Source organism: Nelumbo lutea, chromosome 4 (genome assembly GCF_056320005.1).
Source record: "Nelumbo lutea isolate HS-2025 chromosome 4, American lotus-T2T, whole genome shotgun sequence".
NCBI classification, from domain to species: Eukaryota; Viridiplantae; Streptophyta; class Magnoliopsida; order Proteales; family Nelumbonaceae; genus Nelumbo; species Nelumbo lutea.
The window spans coordinates 8,759,883-8,781,061 of NC_142687.1; the positions used below are offsets into that span (position 1 = coordinate 8,759,883).

At 37.4% G+C, this 21,179-nt stretch overlaps 2 protein-coding genes, 1 long non-coding RNA gene and 1 pseudogene across 8 annotated transcripts; 2 read left to right on the forward strand and 2 right to left on the reverse strand.

Moving 5' to 3' along the window:
* Positions 1–1,957: 1,957 nt before the first annotated feature.
* LOC148853761 (putative glucose-6-phosphate 1-epimerase) lies at positions 1,958–7,433 on the reverse strand. Its single transcript, XM_088985111.1, has 9 exons — positions 6,519–7,433; positions 6,138–6,291; positions 5,169–5,243; positions 3,871–3,927; positions 3,631–3,788; positions 3,397–3,528; positions 3,023–3,125; positions 2,655–2,754; positions 1,958–2,514 (listed from the first exon to the last, which is right to left on the reverse strand). The coding sequence occupies exons 2-9, from the start codon at positions 6,213–6,215 to the stop codon at positions 2,297–2,299; spliced, it is 921 nt and encodes a 306-aa protein (XP_088841237.1). The 5' UTR covers positions 6,216–6,291; positions 6,519–7,433; the 3' UTR covers positions 1,958–2,296.
* Positions 7,434–14,297: 6,864 nt separating this feature from the next.
* LOC148853762 (uncharacterized) lies at positions 14,298–20,601 on the reverse strand. 5 transcript variants are annotated; one of them, XM_088985113.1, is made up of 4 exons: positions 20,211–20,601; positions 20,063–20,129; positions 19,505–19,598; positions 14,298–17,395 (listed from the first exon to the last, which is right to left on the reverse strand). In XM_088985113.1, the coding sequence occupies exons 1-4, from the start codon at positions 20,524–20,526 to the stop codon at positions 17,294–17,296; spliced, it is 579 nt and encodes a 192-aa protein (XP_088841239.1). In that variant the 5' UTR covers positions 20,527–20,601; the 3' UTR covers positions 14,298–17,293. The 5 variants fall into 5 exon arrangements, with proteins under 5 accessions (XP_088841239.1, XP_088841238.1, XP_088841243.1 ...); XM_088985112.1 differs by lacking the exon at positions 14,298–17,395 and adding an exon at positions 17,987–18,274; XM_088985117.1 differs by lacking the exon at positions 14,298–17,395 and adding an exon at positions 17,987–18,321.
* Positions 15,002–16,991, forward strand: LOC148853763 (pentatricopeptide repeat-containing protein At2g01510, mitochondrial pseudogene; annotated as a pseudogene). Its single transcript, XR_016113030.1, has one exon. The product of XR_016113030.1 is annotated as a pentatricopeptide repeat-containing protein At2g01510, mitochondrial pseudogene (transcript).
* Positions 17,596–18,207, forward strand: LOC148853764 (uncharacterized). The gene is made up of 3 exons (XR_016113031.1): positions 17,596–17,675; positions 17,802–17,895; positions 18,070–18,207. It is a non-coding gene; the product is annotated as an uncharacterized LOC148853764 (long non-coding RNA).
* Positions 20,602–21,179: the final 578 nt, after the last annotated feature.

The following is a 21,179-nucleotide window of genomic DNA, read 5'->3' on the forward strand; positions in this document are numbered from 1 at the left end:
CCTTTGTTCATAGATCACCAAATAGTGTGGCTCATAGCTTAGCAGCTAAAGGCCTTAATAGTTGAGTCTTTTTTCAGGCTTGGCTGGACTGAATCTTTTTTCTTTTCTTTTTTTTTTTTTTTTTTTTGCAAAGAAAGATCCTTCATTCATATCATATAGAAAAACTTACATGGTTAAGATCCAGCCCATGTAATTATCTTTAGAGCTTGCCCAATAAGACTTTGTATCTTCTGTTTCTTCTATAATATAAATATCTTTAATCCAAAAAAAAAATACAGTATGCCTGATATAATAAGGGGCCTAAGAAACGATATAGGGCACAAACATATAAATACCCTGAACCTAGAATTCGATTAAATGTAGTGATCCAATTCTAAATTATTTATTGGACAATAGTGTTGTTGAAAGAAATTTACTAAAAACATACATCACTAACTATTAAATATAATGATAACTTATTATTAAAGTGATCTTGTTGAAATGTTGATGACCCAGTAGGTGAGATGGTCACTTTATATCCCACCTAAAATGGAGACTGAGATCAAATTTATCTAACCATAGGTTCTCCGTGGTAAGGCTAAGATAGTTACATGCACCCAACTTTGTTCCCACCCGAATCCCCACGTTTGATTCATGGGAATAGGAGTCTGGAATCAAAATTGGAATGGACTATTCCAATTCCAACTGTTTGGCTGGACGGAATTAAAATCCCATTTCTATTCCCCCCATTTGAGGGAATGATCATTTCCTCTTCCTTCCTTAAGAATGAAATCTCATTCCTGCTGATTCCAATTTTCATTTCCATTCCTATCTAAACCAAACAGTTTATGGAAAAAGACCATTTCGATTTCAATTTTAAAAGATTTTGATTCCAATGACAAACCAAACTGACCCTAAATAAATAAAAAATGGTATTCAAATCTTTTATTTTGGGCACATGAATACCTTAATTTGCCGATGCATTGTTGCAGTTGTTCCTAACAAATTAATTAGAAAAGCTCAAACCTTTTCCTCTCTTGACCCTCTCACGTCCTGCACTGCCATGCAGTTTCTTGTTGCTTGAGTGTTGTTTTTAGGTGTCACAAGACTGTTCTATTTGTAAAAGCTTTAGAAGAAAGGTAGACACTTTATTAAGTACTCTCACTATGTAATTATCAACACTCTTGAAGTTGATGTTCCACATCTAATTTCAATATTTCATCTCACAAAAAAAAAAAAAAAAGGATCATCGTCATTTCCCGTGGGCCGTGGAATATTTTGTCCTCTGTTGCCGTTGCTCCATTACGTTTATTATTATTATTATGAATTTATGATGGCAAGCCAAATGTTGTTGCTGTTGCGCCCAGAATGTCTCCTCCTAACCTATATCCGGTTTCAGATTTTTCCGGGTTAGTGAAAGAGGAGGCCGGAGCCGGAGCCGGAGCCGGAGGATATCAAGCTATCATGTAGTTTTGATAATTGGGGCCATGGACTAAGCGACAGACGATATATCATCAAGCTATCAACTGGTCTTCCATCGTCGTCAAAAATCAAAAGCATCAAGCTGCAGTGCACTGGTAAACCGTGCAAGGAGATTGTAGTTTCCCACTTCAGAAAATCTTATCAACCAAAAACAAAAGAAAAAGGTTGCTAATTTTCTATGCAAAACCTACATCATTAGATCAACATAAACTTTGGAGCCCTTCAACGAGGCCAAAGCAAACCTGCATCTGGCAGCTTGATGATCATTAATTATGAAACTTGCAGAATTTCCTTACAATTTTCCGTTGCCTGAAAATTACGTTCATATCAACGTTCTCATGCATTTATTATTTAACCGGGATTTATTTCTTGTTGTCTTCAACATTAGACCGAAAACAATGGAAGTGCATCTTGTTGAGAGAAAAACTTGAATGCGAATGTGTACTCAGGAAGCCCTAGTGGTGGGCGACGACAATGTCATTTCGAACCAATAAACATGGTGACTCCATGAATATCAACTCTATAATCAGGATTAGGGCTTCAATGTACTACAAAAACAGATTAACCCATGACTATTGGCACTGCACCATATGCATACAAGATTTCAATGCCTTTGTAACCTTCACAAAACTAAACAAAGGCAGGTAGGTTACTATGTCAAATATTAAAAAGCAAGTGCTTTGGTCATCTACACTCACCTTCAGGAACCCCTAAGTTCCTAACCACCGCAACTAAAACAAAACACAGAAAAGTGGTGCATATAAATATAGCACATCAAAGAAGAAAATAGTCCTATATCATACAGGTAAGCCTCCATTTACCACACATCCTAGGGTCAACTAAAGCCATAAAGTACCTTCTGAGGATCCAACTGCCCACTGCAGTAACTTGATGATACGACCGAAAGCTCTTGGCGGCCCTTCCATTCTTCAAACGGTTTAAGGACAATTTTGTTCTCAATTGCAGCTGAATCCACACACAACATGGTCATGTAATCTTCATCCCCAAAATCTGGTAGAACCTTGGCCTTCTTGTCCCATGGGTTCCATACAACTACAGACCATGCAATATAACATGTCAAAATATCAAATTGTTGAATGTAGATTTTGTCCACATGGAAGAATTTTGTTTTCTGAGGTTTATCAGATAAAACTGCACAAGGCAATCAAGTTTAAAGGGATATCAAAGCAAACCTGCATCTGGCAGGCCTTCTTTCCTGAGTACAAGGGTTCTTTTCTTCTCATGGTCTATGATGGCAATCTTTGTTGGTGTGCTCAAATACACACGATCCACCTGTTCAAGAAAGTTACAACTCAAAACTGTGACAGGCAAAATAGATTCAAGTCATTGTATACCCAGAATCACTTTACTATATTGCTGGTGTATTGGTTCCATTCTTTGCACCACTCAAAGATGACTTGCTTTCCTTCATTCAAGCGGGCTAGAGAGAGATGAATCATCCTCTCCTAAGATGGGAGCATATTGCTATACTCTCAGCTTGTCTAATCTCCACATCAAAACACATGCATGGAAATGGCAAAGAAAGGCAGGACAGTAGTACCTCTCCATCAAAAGTAATTGCATCTGCCTGCTCTGTGAATCTCTCTTTCTGCATTAGATTATCAAAGTAATCAAGCGTCTCCAAGCCCTCAACACGCACTTCACTGCAAATCAAACTGCATCATGCAACTGCTCTAAAAAAGACAACAGTGAATATACTCTACACTAAGCTCCTAATAAGAGAACTCAACCAACCCAACTATAGAGCTTGGAAGAGGAATGGATGAAATAGGAAAAGAGGTGAAGAAAAAAACTTCAAGTCATGTAAACATCTTAACTTGCAGCCAAAAGAAGAAGAAAAGAAAAGAATAACAGAACGAACAAAGTTCAACCATTCATCACAGAATGAGAAACAGTTCTGGATTAAGGGCAAACCTGATATCTGATACACATAGGTAATTACGCAGAGCAAACGTAAATGAGAAGACCTTGTTATCAGTATTCCTCACCCGAGGGATCAAAGTCAGCTTGCCAGCACCAAGTGAAATACGTAACCGCAATTCAAAACTGCATGAATTCAAGTAGAAAAAATGGCTAGGGGCTTGAACAAATGCTGGTATATTCGCCATATTATCATTGTCTAACTAAACCGAGCTGCCAATGGTTTACCTCCGTGGCCACATCTTATGATCCTCCTCTGTTGACTTCAAGATGAGATCCACAGTTGACTGGTTGTTAGCCGGAGGAAGTGGTGATGGGCAGCTATCTAATGACCACAATCTGTTCCTTGCAAATCCATGTTGCTCTAGTGATCCCAAATTACCAAACTGCAAACGGAAAGTTGGAAATGAAGCATGTCCAGACACAGAAAGAAAGCTGAATAGGTCCCTGGCAATCCGCTTAACCAACCTGGGGAAAGCAAACGGGTATTCCTCCCCTAATGGCTCTAGGTGGTTTCCAAGAAGCCTGTGGAACAGAAGAACCCACCATATTTAATAGGATTTAGAAGCACAATGCTCTTCTAAATCAAAAATAGTATATAAAAGATATGCAACCTGTGTAAAGTTTCACACTAAAACTTGAACATAGACACCCCAGTCAGAGTTTGATGCATTGTGAAGTGCCCCAAAACTACTCTGAGAGACACATATGGGATGTCTGCACATGCCCAACTAATGTACAAAATAATATATAATAGATTTGAATGAAAAGACAGAACTAAATGAGATAAAGAAAAGACATTCAGAAGATTGAAAAGGGAAAAAGATAACAAAATTTGAATTGTAAGCATGCCAACTACTTTTTGCTCAAGAAGTATCCTAAACAGGGATTTTTGTATCATTTCAGGGATCCTCCTATTTAAGAATCCTACTCATCTTGATGAGAAAAAAAAATTGACTGGCTAATAAGTTGGCAGATATTGGGAACTGCTTTAATGCTTTGATAGCAAGAAAAAAAGATACAACCTTGTAGATGCATGCTACAGGATATCCTTTAAAGGTAAAATCCTAATTCTTTGTCCAAACAGGGTTCCATGTCGTCCAAGATGTTCACTACAATTATACCTTTGTTAAATATCCCAAAGTGCATAAATCATACCCACCACTTTTCTTAATCATATTTTACCATCAAAGAAACACTTATTTGGTGCAAGCTGGGGTCTTGGGAGGGGTGAACTGGATAAAGACCTAACCTTTCAGTTTTTATTTTTATCTATTTATTTTGCACAAAGTATTTGCTCTGAGAGTCCCAAAAATATTCAAACTCAAAATAGAGATTTCAGAGCTACATTTATGTTTCCAGAGAACCATTGCAGGAAACACAGGGAAAGCTGGTCAAACCATCTGGGCCAAATAATTTTCCTCAATGATTCTAATGTTTGTAAATATCCAATTAGGGTTTAACCAAACCTAGCCAGGAACATAGATGATGAACATTTTATCCTGATTTTCTTAAAAAAAAATATACACCAGAAAAACATGATGGGATTCTATAACATTTTAAAACACTGACCAAACCAAACCAAACCAAACCTACTTTAATCCTCTAGAAAGTTTTGGTTCAAAAACATTTTATCCTAATTTACATTTCCATGCTTGCGGCATTGTTTAAGCCAATCCATCCTAGTCCTCCAGTATAGTTGAATAATAATTGAAAAAGAAAATTTAAGAAATGAAATTCGAGATGTTTCATCAGAATGAGTTTACCTTGCTGCTTATAAAAAGTAATTCTTCTCTACGTTCATTCTTCCAAGACACAACTTGCCCACCATACAAGAGCACCTACAGTCATTTTGAGTTAAACTAGATGAGAACCAAATAGACAAATATTGAGGATTTCACCAAAACAAATCATATCTCCAAAATCTGAATATGTTTTTAGAATGATCTGAATATGTTTTTAAACATATGAAAAAGGAAAGGCATTGATTTGGGCACATCCTATGTTTGAGATTAATCAAAAGTACATGTTCTAAACGACCAAAAGAATCTCTATATTTTCAAATTTTGTCCTTACAAAACAAGGATATTCTGTGTCTTTTTACAGGGGATGCACCTCATTTATGATGTGCCAAAATGAACATTCAAAAGGAAAATTTCTATATATAGGTATTAACCCATAAAACTCCAGGATTAAGTTGAATTGGTAAGAAAATAAGGATAAGCCTAATTTCTTTTTGGGGTAACTAGATGCAGTACACAGAATATGAAATTTGTTATGTGTAACGAGTGATTTCAATTAATCAGCACCCAGGTGATCTGTCTCCTTCAACACCCACTTAATGCAACTAAGATCTTAAGGTGGGTCATCAGAGTCCACTTTGATATTAAATAAATATTATTGGGGCCGTTTACAATATAAGCCTCACAATGGAAATCCTAAAATTAGGAAGTTGTAGGAAGGTAATGTTCAAATAGTTTCTGATGCGTACAGTTCATGAAAATAAATAAATAAATAAATAGAAGGATTTCTGATGCGTCTGCGAATAGATAGCATCTAGAGATCTAGATATTGTGAAGTGTTTGTCATCTGGTTTCAAGAAATGAAACAAGGAGTAGCTTGAAGTAAATACTACCTACCAATCAGAACGTTTTATTCCCATCAACTAAGACGATTTAACTAATTAGTTTGTTAATTAATTAATTAAATTAGATAAAAGAGATGGAGAGGGGGACCTCAGCTGATGATCCGCCGGGCTCCGTCAATATAATCCGGGGTAGTCCATCGGCGTAATGAATGATGTTCAACGGCATCTGCTCCGACCGCAACCTCGCTCTTAAACTATTAACAAGTAGATGGACTCTCCCTTTCCTCCACTCCAGTCTCCAGCTAAAGCAACACAAAAGCCTTATAACTCCATACACCATCACAGTTGCAGTAACAGCAAAACAACTAAAAATTCTAGGAATTTACTCGAAAATCCTATATCTGAAACCCTAATTGCAGAACGGCGAGCCTTATCAGGCCTCGACCAACTAGAATGGAAATAAGAAAGGCTCAAATCATGAACAAAATTATTACCACAATATATAAATGAATGACTGAATAGCTAATACCTTTTATTTTTTCTTTATTAATATCGGTTTCGAGTCTGACGAACAGGCCACCCACTTCGAGCTTGCAAGAACCCCATTTTCCTGAGAGAGAGAGAGAGAGAGAGAGAGAGAGAGTTATAGAGATGGGGCCTCTCTCCTTAAACGAGAATCACTGTATCCTCTCACTGGATGCCCTTCTCATTTGTGTCTCTTTCCGTTAACGAGCGTGAACATCTGGAGAGGATTCCATTCACTAACCAGAAATTTTTCCTTTTATTTTTATGACAAAAGAAAATAATACAAGTAATAGAAATATTTTTCAACCAAGGTCATCCATTTCTTTGTCCCTTTATCCTTTTTTTTATTTTCCTTCCAATCAATAAATCCTACTGTTAAGTGGTGGTGGACGTCCTTTATTCGATCGGGAGAAGAAGACAAGAAGTTTGGGAAGTGGGAAAATTGGGATGACTTAGTTATTTTCTTTCTTCCCTCTCGCCCTCTCGACAGTCGGCAGTCAGCATCTCTCTCTTCTCTTTTCCTTTTCCACTTTTCCTTGCTTCTGATCTGTATTTTAGCCATTTTTCCATGCTCAACCACCACTGGACTGAGCTGACCAGCTGATGGCGATTAACGCGCTGGGCCGCCTGAGCACGCACATACATAGAAAGGATCGCTTCACAACCACAATTCACAATCACAATTCATTAAAGTAAATGAATGAGCTTTGAAATTTGAAGCCAAAACTCAAAAGCAGTGACACCGGCCAATGGCCATTGGCCATTTCACAATACATACGGAGGAAAGTGGACACTCTCCCTAGTCCCTACCACCACCAGAAGGTCTATAACCATTACGATACGATGGCAGGTAGCGACGGTTTGATCATTGATCGCTAATAAATATCATGTCTTCTTTCTTTCTTGTGAGTTGCGACCTTGACAAGGACAAGTTGCTGGTTGTCTTATAATTCAAAAAAAAAAAAAAGTTAATTTTCATTTTTGGTTGATAGTTGGGTTTCCCGTGTCGGATCCGAGACCTTCCTTAATCCTTACTGAAGCAGCAGATGTGATGTCTGATGTGATCTGCGTTGACTCCATCTGCGCTATAACCAAATGGATATCCTTTCATCTGCAGGAAGATCGATCCATCTCGCTGTTGATCCAATAGTGTTGCTACATGTGGACCATATGTATGCATGGAGATAAGTATTAAAATACAATGCTGTCCGTCCTTCTTATTGGCTTCACGAGTGTGTTGAGGATCTCGGGGTCCGGGTCGGACATGTTGGGGTAACTGGGTAAGGGTTGTGAGGTTTGCAACTTGGGAATTGGATTGAATTGAATGATAGGATATTAGGCTTAGGGTTGGAAAATAGAAACCCGGTATAAATATGGGCGGGTCCGGATTAGGCTTGGCCGACCCAACTTAATCCAACCCACTTATGTATATAAGCATAGGAGGATGGTGAAGGGTTATTTATCATATTACGCTGAGGAAGTAAAGCACCAAATAACAATTTAAGGTGATTTGAGATGCTTTAAAAGATTTAAGGACTCTCGTGCAAGTAAATGTATGTATTAAGTTAGCTAATTAAGATTGATGAGTGAAAAAATTAGAAAAGAAATATAAGAAATGAAGTCACTAAAAGGAATCTGAGAATAGCTCCATAAAACTAGAGAAAGTAGATTTGGATGGTTTCATAACATGCAAAGAAGCCATCAATGACATGTAAGAAAAAAGTAATTTGTTGAGAGTTGAAGCAAGGTTCCAAGCATTGATATGATAGGCTCCACATCTTTTTGGTTATTGAAATGCTATTTATCAAGAATTTAAATATTTATACTTTTAAACATTATAATGTATAATTAGATATGTCTCCTATCAATTTATCAGCAAAATATAAAATAAGTACAACTTTTGGTTAGCTAAAACTCTCTAAACACAAATTTTGTGTGTCAAGAATATTAATACTTTGAACATTGAGTTGAAAGGTCTTGAAGATTTAAGGGTAGACCAAAATAACATGAATAGTAGTAAGAAGTGATTTAAGTACCAATAATGTAACAATGGATGTGGCACTAAACAGAATGGAATGGTGAAATAAAATTCATATAATTGATCCCATATAGGTCTTGTTCATTTTTTTGGGAAGTTATTTACCTAGGTAATTACATTTACCCATGTTCTTTTATTTCTTAGGTAAATAAGAAAATAACCATTTTAGCCATAAAAATCCATTATTAAAAGAACAATTTTATCACATCCAATTATCGCAACTTCTTCCTCGTAGGTAGAAAAGTTACTTACCCACTTAGGAGATGGGTATCATTTACTTGAGTAAGTGATACTCAAGGAAAATAAATTTTCTATGAACCCCACATAAATCCAAATAACAAAACATGGGTATCTTAGTCAATAGGAATCAAAATCCCATTCACCAATTTTCTCTCTCAAAATCCAAAAAGAAAAATGCCCATAATTGAAAAAAAACAGCCTCGATGACGATGATATGATAAAACTCCCAGCAAACTGCAACTTTTGTTCAGGTCAATCCACTTGGAACCCATTTCTTAAAGCGCCTTTAGGAGAATGTGCTCAACCATGCTACCCGCATTGACCTCCATTTTTTAACGGAGGGGTAAGAACAACCAAAGAAATTGATGATGGGAACATTATCTGAAGCCCCATCACCACCAATCAAGCCATTATATAGAGGAAATTCGAACTCACCGTCTTTGATTAGGTGCTCATCAACCACTGGTTTTACTATGTTAGAATAGAGATAGTGAATTATAGATTACTGCCATCCGTGGGCTCCACATTCAGGAAGCAAGTTCAAGTCGTTAGAGAACTGTCCACCTGCACCAAGAGCAAAGAAAAATGGTATTACTAGTTGAAAGAAAGGAACTAGCGTCAGTGCAAAACCAGGATGAGAACCCAAAACACACTACTTAAATTTCTGGCTGAGAAAGCAATGATAATACCTGTAACACCATATACAGCGCCCAAGTCGTTTTGGTGCCAATTCTTTGTCAACATTCAACACGGATGTCCTCAATTGGGATCCGCAGTATTTATTATATTAACCAATAGGTTTATTGGAAAAGTGATTTATTGCAAGTTGAAGCAAGGTTTTAACTTTTAAGTATCAATATGGCATGTTCTGTTTATTTGGATTGTATTAAGAATTTTAGGGTGCATTTGATTCATAATTGAAATTAGAATTAGAATCGGAATTGAAATGATATATTCTCATAGTCTATTTAATTTAGAAAAGATTGAGAATGAGAAATAAAATCAACGGGAATGAGATTTTATTTCCAAGAAAGGGAAAGGGAATGGTCATTCTTTCAAATGGGGGAATGCTATAACAGAAGGATGGAAACGAAAAACTGATTTCACCCAACCAAACAGTTGGAATGGGAATAGTCCATTAAGATTCCAATTCCAAAGCCCTATTCCTACAAACCAAATGGGGCCTTAATATTTTGACTTTTTAACATTATAATGAATGATTATATAAGTTTTTTATGAATTTATCAGAACAAAATATAAAAAAATATAAATTTTAGTTAGCTAAAAATATCAATATGCAAATTTTACATACATTGCAACGGACACAAAACCATAATTAAAACAAGGGCTATTGCTACAGTCATCTAAAGGATAATAAAGCAGTTGCAACCAGACTTTAACCCCACCATCCTAATTCCTAACCATGCTCGTCCACCTATATTTAGGCGGGAAAACCTTGGCAGTTTGCATAAAACTTTCTCCCTAAGTATGATATATAATCAACTCTAAACGTTTAATTAACCTCTGTGAGTCTGTGACAGTGTTAAAAGCTCAATTTGCTTTTTCGTTTTGTTAATAAAAAACAAAAAATAAAAAAAAATATATTTTTTTTCAGAAAACCCTTTGCATCATAAATTCATGACGACGATTTTCAGTTTTTCACTCCCCCAAAACCATTCCCGTCCATCCCTCTTCTCTCCCTCTCAAATCTCAACCCCGTGTGATCATATTCTCCAACCAACCAACCTCCAATCCACCAGTTCCATTAATGGCCTCTTCCGTGCCTGGAATTCGCAAACCTTCTTCACCAGTAGTACCTCAGGCCACCGGAAGTTGATTACAATCCGTTCAGTCAACTTCAAACATCACCATGCCAAAGCTATACACATCGGCCGAGGTATTTGCTTCACCAGATTCTATATGCTCCGATGCCATGTATCCAAAGATCCCACGAACCAATCTCTTTGGATTGGAAACCACATGATGGCCATGCTCATTCCGAGTCAAGAGTTCAGCAAGGGCAAAGCAACCCAGACGTGGGTTCATGTCAGGGTCAAGAACAGTAGCCGAAGACGACGCCATTGCTGCAAGCTGTTGGTGGAGTTTGTTTCTATTGTCAAATACAAAGGTTCTTCACTTCAATCACTTTGGGCAATCGTTTAATTAATGTTACTGAAGGTGCCAGACTAGATCAATCGTTTAATACCATTAAAGTAGTTCTCTCTCTGGTCGACAGTTTGGGAGATCTTTCACCATTGTTCTCAGAGGTGTGATACTATGCACCGTTGAAGGCATCTGCTAGTCCTCTCTTTGATCTGCAGTTTGAGAGATTGTTCTCACCGGTGGGATACTTTACTGTTTACCAAGTCACTTTAGAAGTCTTTCTCATCGGTGCAGTTAACAATGATGGAATCGGTGGAGATGAGACTTGAGAGGGATGGGCGGGAATGGTTTTGGGGGAGTGAAAAACTGAAAATCATTATTACGATGCAATGGTTTTCTTTGACAAAAATAAATATTTTATATTTTATTAACATAATGAAAAATGAAAAAGCAGAATGAGCTTTTAACGTTAGGGTTAGTTGAACGTTTGGGGTTGATTAAGTGTCATACTTGGGGAGAAAACAAACAGCCTGGGCTGTATTATGCAAACATTCAAAGTTTTAATCGCCAAACACCACATTGTCGAGACCAAATCAACCCCCCCACACAAGATTGCCCCTACAATGTCCCACAACATATTACCACCGTGTATTGAGAATATTTCCCGGTGATAATCTTAAAAATGATGATTTCATCATCGGGAGATGCTCTCTGGTGGAGATGCACTGTGAGACGTTGTGGAAGACAATCTCGTGGGGGCTGATTTGAACTCTACATTGTCCTAACTTAATCTGTAGTCTCTGGCAACTGCAAGCAGATACATGACTCCATTTTGGATCATTTCCACCTTATTTTATATGTTATATATCCATCTTCATTTTATTCATGGTTGAACCGACAGCCATTAGGACCACCATTATAGAGAGATGGGCGAATGTAAAGCGGATCTGTATTGTATTGATGGTTACCGGTTACTGTTGTCAAACTTGCTTTATTTTATTTTTCTAAATCTGTATTCTTCTTTCTCTAAATTTAGGTTCCCATCACATACTTGCACATTTACCACTATAACCTCATTACACTACAATCATTCATGATTACAATCAGTATTTTCAATCCTGAGAATCGTCCAGGCAATTGATTCTGTAGTTGATCAGTTGGATTGGGTTGGATTGTTGGACTTGCTTTTCTGATCATCTTCTCTAATTACCATCACCTAATTATTTCACTTCTATTCTGCTTGCTGACTGTTAACTGTTAAGGTCTCCTGATCTTGTTAGAGGGAAGAGAAGCCATACCATGCTGTAAGAGCCAATCTAGGAATCAATTTTATTGTCAAAACAAAATTAGAAATCTGTTTCTTCGAGTTTTCTCTCTCTCTCTCTCTTTTTTTTTTCATCAGATCAATTTGTTTTTAGTTAACAATATATTGATGACACAATATGCAACGAAAAAACCCCAATTATCTGTGTATTGTATAGAAGGTTTCAAATCTTAATGGTGTTTGTAAATTTTTTTTGGCTTTCTTTTTCTTCAAGATAAATGAAGATTCAGCTTTGTTGATTAGCTCAAAACAGGGATTACAATCGAATATACCATTATTGCGTCTATCAGTATGGCATAAGCAAGAACCTCAAGAGCTTGAAATGACTTCAGTTGTTTGCAAAAGTGAAGGTAATCATGGGATTTGCCTCTAGTTTATATTTTTCTTGTTTAATATCCATTATTAGAATCAATTGCCTTTGTTACTCTTTAGTTCCCATTTCGTGTTGTGTATTAATCATAAATTTTAAGGATTAATTTGATCATTTTTATCTCTCTTGTGAAGAGGCAAAGTTAAGTTTTATTTCGAATATCAACGAATCAAAATTCGGTTTACCTATCATCCATTTGCAGTACTATCCTGAATAATAAAGTCTTGTTTCATGTTTGCATCAAAATCAATACTCCACATTACAAGATACAAAATGTGGTGTGATCATATCAAATTAAATCATCATGGTTGGTGTGTTCAAATCTTTTTTATGACAATTGGCATAGAGTAATATCATCAGAATGGAAAATAAAATCAAGGGATAATAATTAATTCTTATTATTCAGCCTCGCTGCCAATTTATGAGAAGTAAATGCTGCACAGGTTTAATTCTTCAATGCAGACATAGAAGTGTCAAAAGAACTTATCAAGCACAGTGATAATGGTATTAACAATACTTGCAGAGAATTATATCATCCATGACATATTAACAAAAGTAGAGGAATCTCCTGATCTTGCACATTGGACTTGAACCTGGGCCAGTTTCCCGGGATCAATGCCAATAAAAACCATCACATCTAATACCCTTGTGGAATATTTTCTCATGGGGCTTTCAAATTTCCTCTTCAGTGTTTCAGTTTTTCCACAAGCTGAACCTGTTTGCTGCAGTGATTTCAAAACTTCATCAACGCCGAGTCGTGTATGATGGGTGACTCTGAGCATCCTGGGAGCAGGGTGCATCATCTTGTTTCTGATCGTCTAGTTTCATTAGTGTTAAAAAGGGATTTAGATACCGCGCGCTTAAATGCATCAAGCAAATCGTCATCTTCATCATTAACAAGTGTTATTTTATATATATATATATATGTATTATTTGACTTGACTTCCAGATGCTTTAAAATAATTTAGACCTTTACTGACCGCTTCTATTGATTGTATTATTGTTGTTGCGTTTTGTTCCCATATATATTCCTTTTTATTGTTATTAATTGATAAAACCTTTTTTAGGAATAAAATAAAACTTATAAAAGGTAACGTCATGAGGAGAAGAAAGAAGATAACAAATACAAGAGGGTCCCCAGCACCTCAAAACAGAACCCACAATGCCAAGGACCCCCAAAGACACAAAGATAACTAAACACTCATAAGTAATTAAAAACCATTTAGTGTGTAGTCTGATGTCTTAAAATAAGTACTTGTTTAAATGTTCTCCAACGGGACCTTTCTTGTCTTCCGTTGCATAAACATATACAAAGAAATGTCTTAACTCCTTCGATTAATTAGGACTCAAACGGCAACATCTCCATCTCTTTGAATCCGCAAAATTATTCGATGAAACTAAACTAAACAAAAGGAAAGGATGTATATTTATAATTTTTACATTAAGGAGAGTCTGGGTTTTCATATTTCTGTTTCTTCTTCTATCATTCTTTACTATTTCAATCAAACCACTTGCGTGTCAATCTATTTCCTTGGACAGTACTTGGATTAGTGGATTGGGGAGACTGTTACCGAGTTTACCTAACTAGTCCGTAAGTCATTCTTTTCTTGCTGTGGTCCTTTCTTTTGTTCGCTTCATGGGGCTACAGGGTAGCCCTGGAATATTGATTTGAGCTAATCACTCAATTTGATCAGAACAGAAGTTTTACAAAAAATATATCTGACAGATTCAATGCAAATTTCTAAATTTCAAGTACACCCATTCTATACATCAATGCTTGACTGTGAATTTACATTAATTCCAAACTGGTACCTACGTCTGTACCTCAATTGTAATTTGAGCCTAAAAATTCTGATCCTAGGCTGAACCGTAATTCTCCCCAAGTTTTAACTTCAAGTGAAACCCCTAGTAAAGCTACTACCTACTAGAATCCGCCTAGGGCCCATTTAGGATTGGCATGATCTGATGCCAATCTGATGGTGTCAAAGTAATTCCTCATCAAAATACTTTGATCATCTGATTCTGATTTGATCTACAATATTCTCTTGGGTGGACAGTGGACCCATAGCCATAGGGAAAGACGTTTCTTCCTGTCTTTGTGTGAATGAGGTTCTTGACTTCTTGTTTTGGCCATACCAGACGTAGGACGGAGAATCTGCAGTGCCGCCGACTTGATTTCGCGCCTTTTACAATTTAAGCTGTGTTTGGTTTGACAGAGAAGATAGGGAAAGGAAGGGAAACCGGAAAATGTAGGGAAACCTTACCAAGTCTACCTTAGAGTGATGCACGACTACTAGTGAATCGGTGATCTGATCATCTCAATTCTCAACTATTATATCTATTTGGCCATTTCTATATCTGTCTCTCCGACTCCGACCGCGTTACACAGACAGAGTCTAGATTTCAGCATGAATGAGAATCCCCCTCCATTTTCTTAAGCCTTTCGAAAGACTCGTTGCACCCCCTAACCTTTTTCCATATGTTGGCCTCTTCCCCACCTCCATCATCTCTCCTTCGATTTCAATCAACATACTTCATACCAAATCAAATACTAAGACTGCTCTGCAAATCTCCTCTCTCTTGCAGGGATGCACCCACCTGAACCGTCTCAAGCTAGTCCATGCCAAGATTATTGTCCACAGCCTGCAATATGATTCTCATCTATCGACCAAAACCGCCATTTTGTATGTCACGTTCAACTGCATCGACTCTGCAAATCTCCTGTTCCGAAAGATACTCGATCCATGTACCTACTTGTGGAATATTTTGCTTAGGGGATATGCCACCGAGGGCCGCTTCCTCCAAGCCTTGAAACTATACAACAAAATGATAGGTGCGCGCGTCAAGCCCGACAAATTTGCTTTCCCTTTCGCTCTCAAATCTTGTGCTGGATTATCCGCATTGCAGACGGGGAAACAGATACACCAACATTTGATCTGCTGCGGTTGCAGTAATGACCTTTTCGTTGATGCCGCTTTGGTGGATATGTATTCGAAATGTGGAGACGTTGAAGCTGCTCGCCTGGTGTTTGATAAGATGGCAGTGAGAGATTTAGTTTCATGGACTTCCATGATTTCCGGGTATGCCCACAATGGCTACAATGGCGAGACTCTGCAGTTCTTCGATCTCATGAGGTATTCCGATGTAAAACCAAATCGCGTTAGTTTGTTGAGCGTTCTTCTGGCTTGTGCTAATCTAGGAGCTCTTAGAAAGGGAGAGTGGTTTCATAGTTATGTCATACAGACGGGGTTTGGGTCCGATATCCTCGTTGCAACTGCCGTCATGGATATGTATGCCAAATGTGGAAGCTTGGAGTTGTCCCGGCATTTGTTCGATCAAACGCTTGGGAAAGATGTTGTCTGCTGGAGTGCGATGATTGCAAGCTATGGAATGCATGGGCATGGGAGGAAGGCGATTGATCTTTTTGGTCAAATGGTAGAACAGGGTGTGAAGCCAAATCATGTCACCTTCACTTGTGTGCTCTCTGCTTGCAGCCATTCGGGGTTGTTAGAAGAAGGGCAGAGGTACTTCAAATCAATGAGCAACGAGTTTGGGATTGTCCCAAAGCTAAACCATTATGCATGCCTGGTAGATCTTCTTGGTCGTGCAGGAAAACTCTTGGAAGCTGAAACGCTCATAGAGAGTATGCCAATTGAGCCTGATACAAGCATATGGGGATCTCTGCTCGGTGCTTGTCGAATATATGGTAATTTAGATTTAGGAGAGAGGGTAGCGGATAAGATCTTCCAATTAGACCCCACTCAAGCAGGATATCATGTTCTGTTATCCAACACCTATGCTGCCAAGTCAAGATGGGTCGATGTTGAGAGGGTAAGAGAGCTGATGGCTGGAAGAGGAGCCAATAAGATCCAAGGTTTTAGTTTGATCGAGTTTAACAACCAGGTTTTCAAGTTTGGGGTAGGAGATAGGTCGCATCCTCAATCGAAGAAAATTTATTCTTATCTAGAAGAGTTGGCAGCTCCAATGAGACATTTGGGTTATGTCCCTTTAACAGATTTTGTGCTTCATGATATTGAAGATGAAGCAAAAGAAGTGGCACTCTCATACCACAGTGAGAAGCTGGCCATTGCATTTGGCCTCATCAACACAAATCCTGGGATTCCAATTCGTATCACAAAGAACCTTAGGATCTGTGGGGACTGTCACAGTGCAATCAAGTTCATTTCAAAGATCGTGAATCGGATCATCATTGTGAGGGATATGCATCGTTTCCACCATTTTGAGAATGGTGCATGTTCTTGTAGCGATTACTGGTAATAAAAACCATGGGTGTGAGGTATGATGTCCAAAGTGGTTTTAAGTATCATTCTTAGTGAGATCGAGAGGATTCAAGGAAACAAAAACTGCTTTATGAAGAGCTTATTTGATTAAGATTTCAAAATCTACTTTCAATTTGGAGTTGATTTAGGAATTAAACAGGTCGGAATGGCAAAACAAGATTCATGTAGCCGACTCCATGTGATTGGGATAAGGCGATGGTAATGCAACTATTACCAATTGAGTGGTAACGGAAGAAGGTACTTCCTGCTTAGGTTGGTCGTGCGTTGTTTAACACAGAAATGCCGGAAGTTGTTTTCAGTCATGAAATTGCAGTTGACAGGATTTTATGCATCGCTGCTTTCTCCTCCATCAAGTTTTTGCATATCTTCAGCCACCTACTACCAAGGCATTGTCATTGGTTTATTAAAAATTCTCTTGCTTTCTGCTTGATTGACATGAAGCTTCTTGTATGGAAAGGAGTTGTAGAAAGAAAGGCAACTCAATGATATTAGCGCTGCACGGATGCTGGAAAAATAAACTCTTATCACTGGTTTCCTTTCTTGATAAAGGTAAAATGGAAAGAAAACATACTGAACTCAATGCAACTATAAATATAAAGAAAAGCTTCAGACAGTATACATATAACAGCAGGGCTAATGGAGGAAAATGACTGTTCCACTACATGATGGAAATGTGAAGATGTAAGAGGGGCCAAAGTCCTGTGATTTACTTTCAAGGCTGGGAGCATGGATTACCATTAGCTGTGAAGGGATCATTTGTTGACACTATGGAGGGATTTATGCCTGTAAGGTTTAACTCCTGGCAGCAATTTGACGTAATTTTGCTTTCATATTTTATGTAGGAAATTATTATAAGGTGAAAAATGAAAGGTCATGATTAAACTTGTTTTTGCATGGCCTCTTAATTTCAGTTGGATTCAATTCCTTATCAATGCTTTTCATTGGGATTGTGAAGAGACCGGACATGAGAACTGACGATTTGTACCATCAGAATTCCAAGCTGCTGTAAGTAACAGGATCATTTAATTTACAGGATGATTTGCACATATTTTCATTGTATTGGAATATAACCCACGCCATAGACAATTCAGACAAGTGAATGAAAAATCCATGCACAATGACATGACCAAATTTTGCACGGGGAAAATATTTACTACACTTTTTTGTTGTTATGTATAGGAATCTGGCTTCTGCAATTTGTGAAGGAAGAAAGAACAATCGCATTATAGTGTTTTTTATTTACAAGAAAAAGCCAAATTTACCAGATTATTGATGCTAAGGGATGACAAATGATGGTTGATGAGACCATGCAAGGCCTCCTTTGAGGAAAACCCTCCAAACCACACGTAGGAGAGAACTTGATGTGATATATCAACAAGAAAACCTTCATCCAACCAGGGACAGGGTGGGTTAGACAGAGCAGCTCCTCTCCTTTATTGAAAAGGACATGAAGTAGAAATTCCAATGCTTATCAGAAACAAAAGGATGTGATCATGAATTTGTTTATTAGACATGTTTAAACAGGGTTGAATGCTCATCAGATGGAGGTAATTGTTAATTACAGAAATATATAATCTTAAAAATATATTAGATCCATGGGGATACACAACCGGGGGGAGGGGTAGCCCGTCCCCCATTCCCTTAATTCCCCAACCCTTGGTGGCAACAGTATTTGATCCCAGGTCAAGCAGATAGAGAATCTACCAACTCATTATATAAGTCTTTCAATGTCAAAAAAAAATTCAAAATCATGAAAAACATAAGAAAAGTAACTCTTTTTTTTTCCCGTAAATTATGATTGTCTCCAGCTTCTTGGGAAAACCCATAGACGTGTGAAGTAAGAAGCCAAGGTAGTCGTAGATTCAATAAGAAGTCAATATATCCATACATTCCAAGCAACAAGACATATAAAACACTACCAACACTGTTAAGTACTTATTTAGGTTACAGTGATTGGTGAGCCACTAAACCAATAAGAACTTATCTATGCAGAAATTACAATTATAGCCATGAAGTGCTAAAAATAAGCAGCCCCTGGGTTGTTTTTTTTTTTAATTATTTATTTAAAAAATAAGCACTTAACTGCTCATTTTCGGCCCTGTTTGATGATTAAGTATTTGTTAAAAGTACTTGTTTTACAAGTACTTCTTAGAAATACTTATTTTAACCACTTAAGGTTGTTTGGTAACTCACTTTTCAAATCACTTATTATGTTTTTAAGCACTTATTGGGGTGAAAATGTTTGGTAAACTACTTTCTCCATAATTGCTTATATTGACACAAATGACAATTTTAACCCTCACTTAACTCGTACATGTATTCAATACTTTTCACATGTTATACTATACATTTCAACTGGGAACCCACATGGACCCAAACGTGAATTGCCATGTGGACTCAAATAATAACAATAATAAATAATAAATAATAATAAATATTTGGCATTTCACCGAAACCCTAACCTAACAGATTAATCAATCGATCGTGATTGATTCATTGATTCGTCTCTACATCAAGAAAAAAGAAGAGAAAAAGACCCAAAGGAAAATGATTGTCAATAACTTTTGAATGCTAAGCTTAAAAAACAAAGGGCAACAAAAGAATAATTAATTACCTTTTCTAATTCAATTAGAAGCTGGTAACTTTCGATAATCAGTTCTAGAGACGTTCCATCTTTGAGGATCTGAAATATTGCATTCAACATTTTGCTGCTCCACCAATTTTGCAAAAGCAATTAATTACATTGACAAGAGAACAACCAAAGTAGCAGTTTGGAATGTATGGAAAGATGCAATTCAAGAAATGCTGAATGAAAGATGACAAAACAAATCAAAATAATGAATGATAAGAATTTCTCCTAGTTGCCCAGAAATAACACAGAAGCTTCTCAGACAAATCCATGGGAAAATGAAGGAAAATATCTCGACCCTCTTAATTGCACAAGTGACAGTGCTATGACCATTGAGGGATTTCAATATGAACAATATGTTACACTGTTATTCCTATTAACAATATTAAAGTATTTCCCGAACAAAAGAAACAGAGAGTCGAGAAGAACAAATATATGGTTATGAATGTCCAACAAGAAAAACCCGTAAATCACAGTTTGATGCCACAGGGACAGAAATGTAGAAAACCAAGACACAAACACAAACGATCGACATTTACATACCTGGTTGGAGCAGTTCCAATTTCTGGAACGATCGAAGAAGCGCGAACAGCATCAAGAAATGCCAATCCTGTTTTCCAGTAAAAAGAAAGACAAGAATAAGAAGAAAGCATAGGAACCAAAAGTGGAAGAATAAGAGTTAGAGGAGTACTATCATCATTAACGTCTCGGGCGTCCTTAAATCCGGAGGAGTCGAGGATAGCTAGTGTATTCTCTTCGATTCCTCTATTACTTCTTCGGGAGTTCTCCATTGATCTCACACGAAACCCTAGTTCACTTCTTGCACTTGCCGCCCGCCTCGACACGTAGGCCAAGATGGCCACCATCAGCAATTCCATGGCATCGATTGTTAAATCCTTTGAGTCGTTTCTCGCGACGTGGAATCTCCGGAAGAAGTCGGAAATAATGGACAAGCGAGAAACAAATGACATAGAAGAAAGAGACCAAACGACAGGTCTGCCGTTCATTGTTCCTCACCGCCAATCGTCACTAGTTGGGGTATTTTAGATATTATACAAAATTATCAGGAACCGATTCGTCTCATTGTTTGTTTTAAGAAGGAATTATTTAAAAAAGCGCCAATTTGAAGTCATTTTTTTAAAGAAGCCCCACTTTTTTACGAAACAACCTCAAACATTATCTTCACCAAATGCAAATAAATGTTTATTTACCACTTACTGTAAGTGCTTATTCAAATAAAAAGAATTATAAAAAAAAATCATATATTTCTTATTATTTGTCAAAAAACTAGGACCTAAAACATAGTTTATGGATTTGACTATGATAATTCTAGAAAGACTTAACCAATGGACTAGTATCACAAGAGATGTAACCAATCAGGAAATTCACCAGGAGAGGGAGTTTAAGTGGTCAAAGCCCTTTCGATGTTAGGGGTGCAACTTGGGCTTGAGTTGGGCTTTTGTGAAAATATGAATGGATCTGTCTCGAAGGCCCAAACCCCAAAGCAGTGTAAAATGCCAACTTGAACCAACCTGAGTTACACCCTATGTAAGAAATGCACCAAAGCTGGTGCATTCCTACTGGAGTTGGGATCTCTTCCCAACAATAATAACTGTCCGAACATGAATCCAACATGGTCTGTGTCCGCACATCTCTCTAT

What these genes read in the sequence shown, in the direction of transcription:
- LOC148853761 (XM_088985111.1), bottom strand. Translation starts at nt 6,215, where the DNA reads ATGCCGTTGAACATCATTCATTACGCCGATGGACTACCCCGGATTATA. An exon ending in CAATTACTTTTGATGGAGAG is followed by an intron (nt 2,755 to 3,022) that starts GTACTACTGTCC and finishes TTTCTTGAACAG; the next exon opens with GTGGATCGTGTGTATTTGAG. An exon ending in AGAAGGCCTGCCAGATGCAG is followed by an intron (nt 2,515 to 2,654) that starts GTTTGCTTTGAT and finishes CATGGTCTGTAG; the next exon opens with TTGTATGGAACCCATGGGAC.
- LOC148853762 (XM_088985112.1), bottom strand. Translation starts at nt 20,526, where the DNA reads ATGAACGGCAGACCTGTCGTTTGGTCTCTTTCTTCTATGTCATTTGTT. An exon ending in ATTGGAACTGCTCCAACCAG is followed by an intron (nt 19,599 to 20,062) that starts GTATGTAAATGT and finishes TTGGTGGAGCAG; the next exon opens with CAAAATGTTGAATGCAATAT. An exon ending in TTCTAATTGAATTAGAAAAG is followed by an intron (nt 18,275 to 19,504) that starts GTAATTAATTAT and finishes GGTTGGATGAAG; the next exon opens with GTTTTCTTGTTGATATATCA.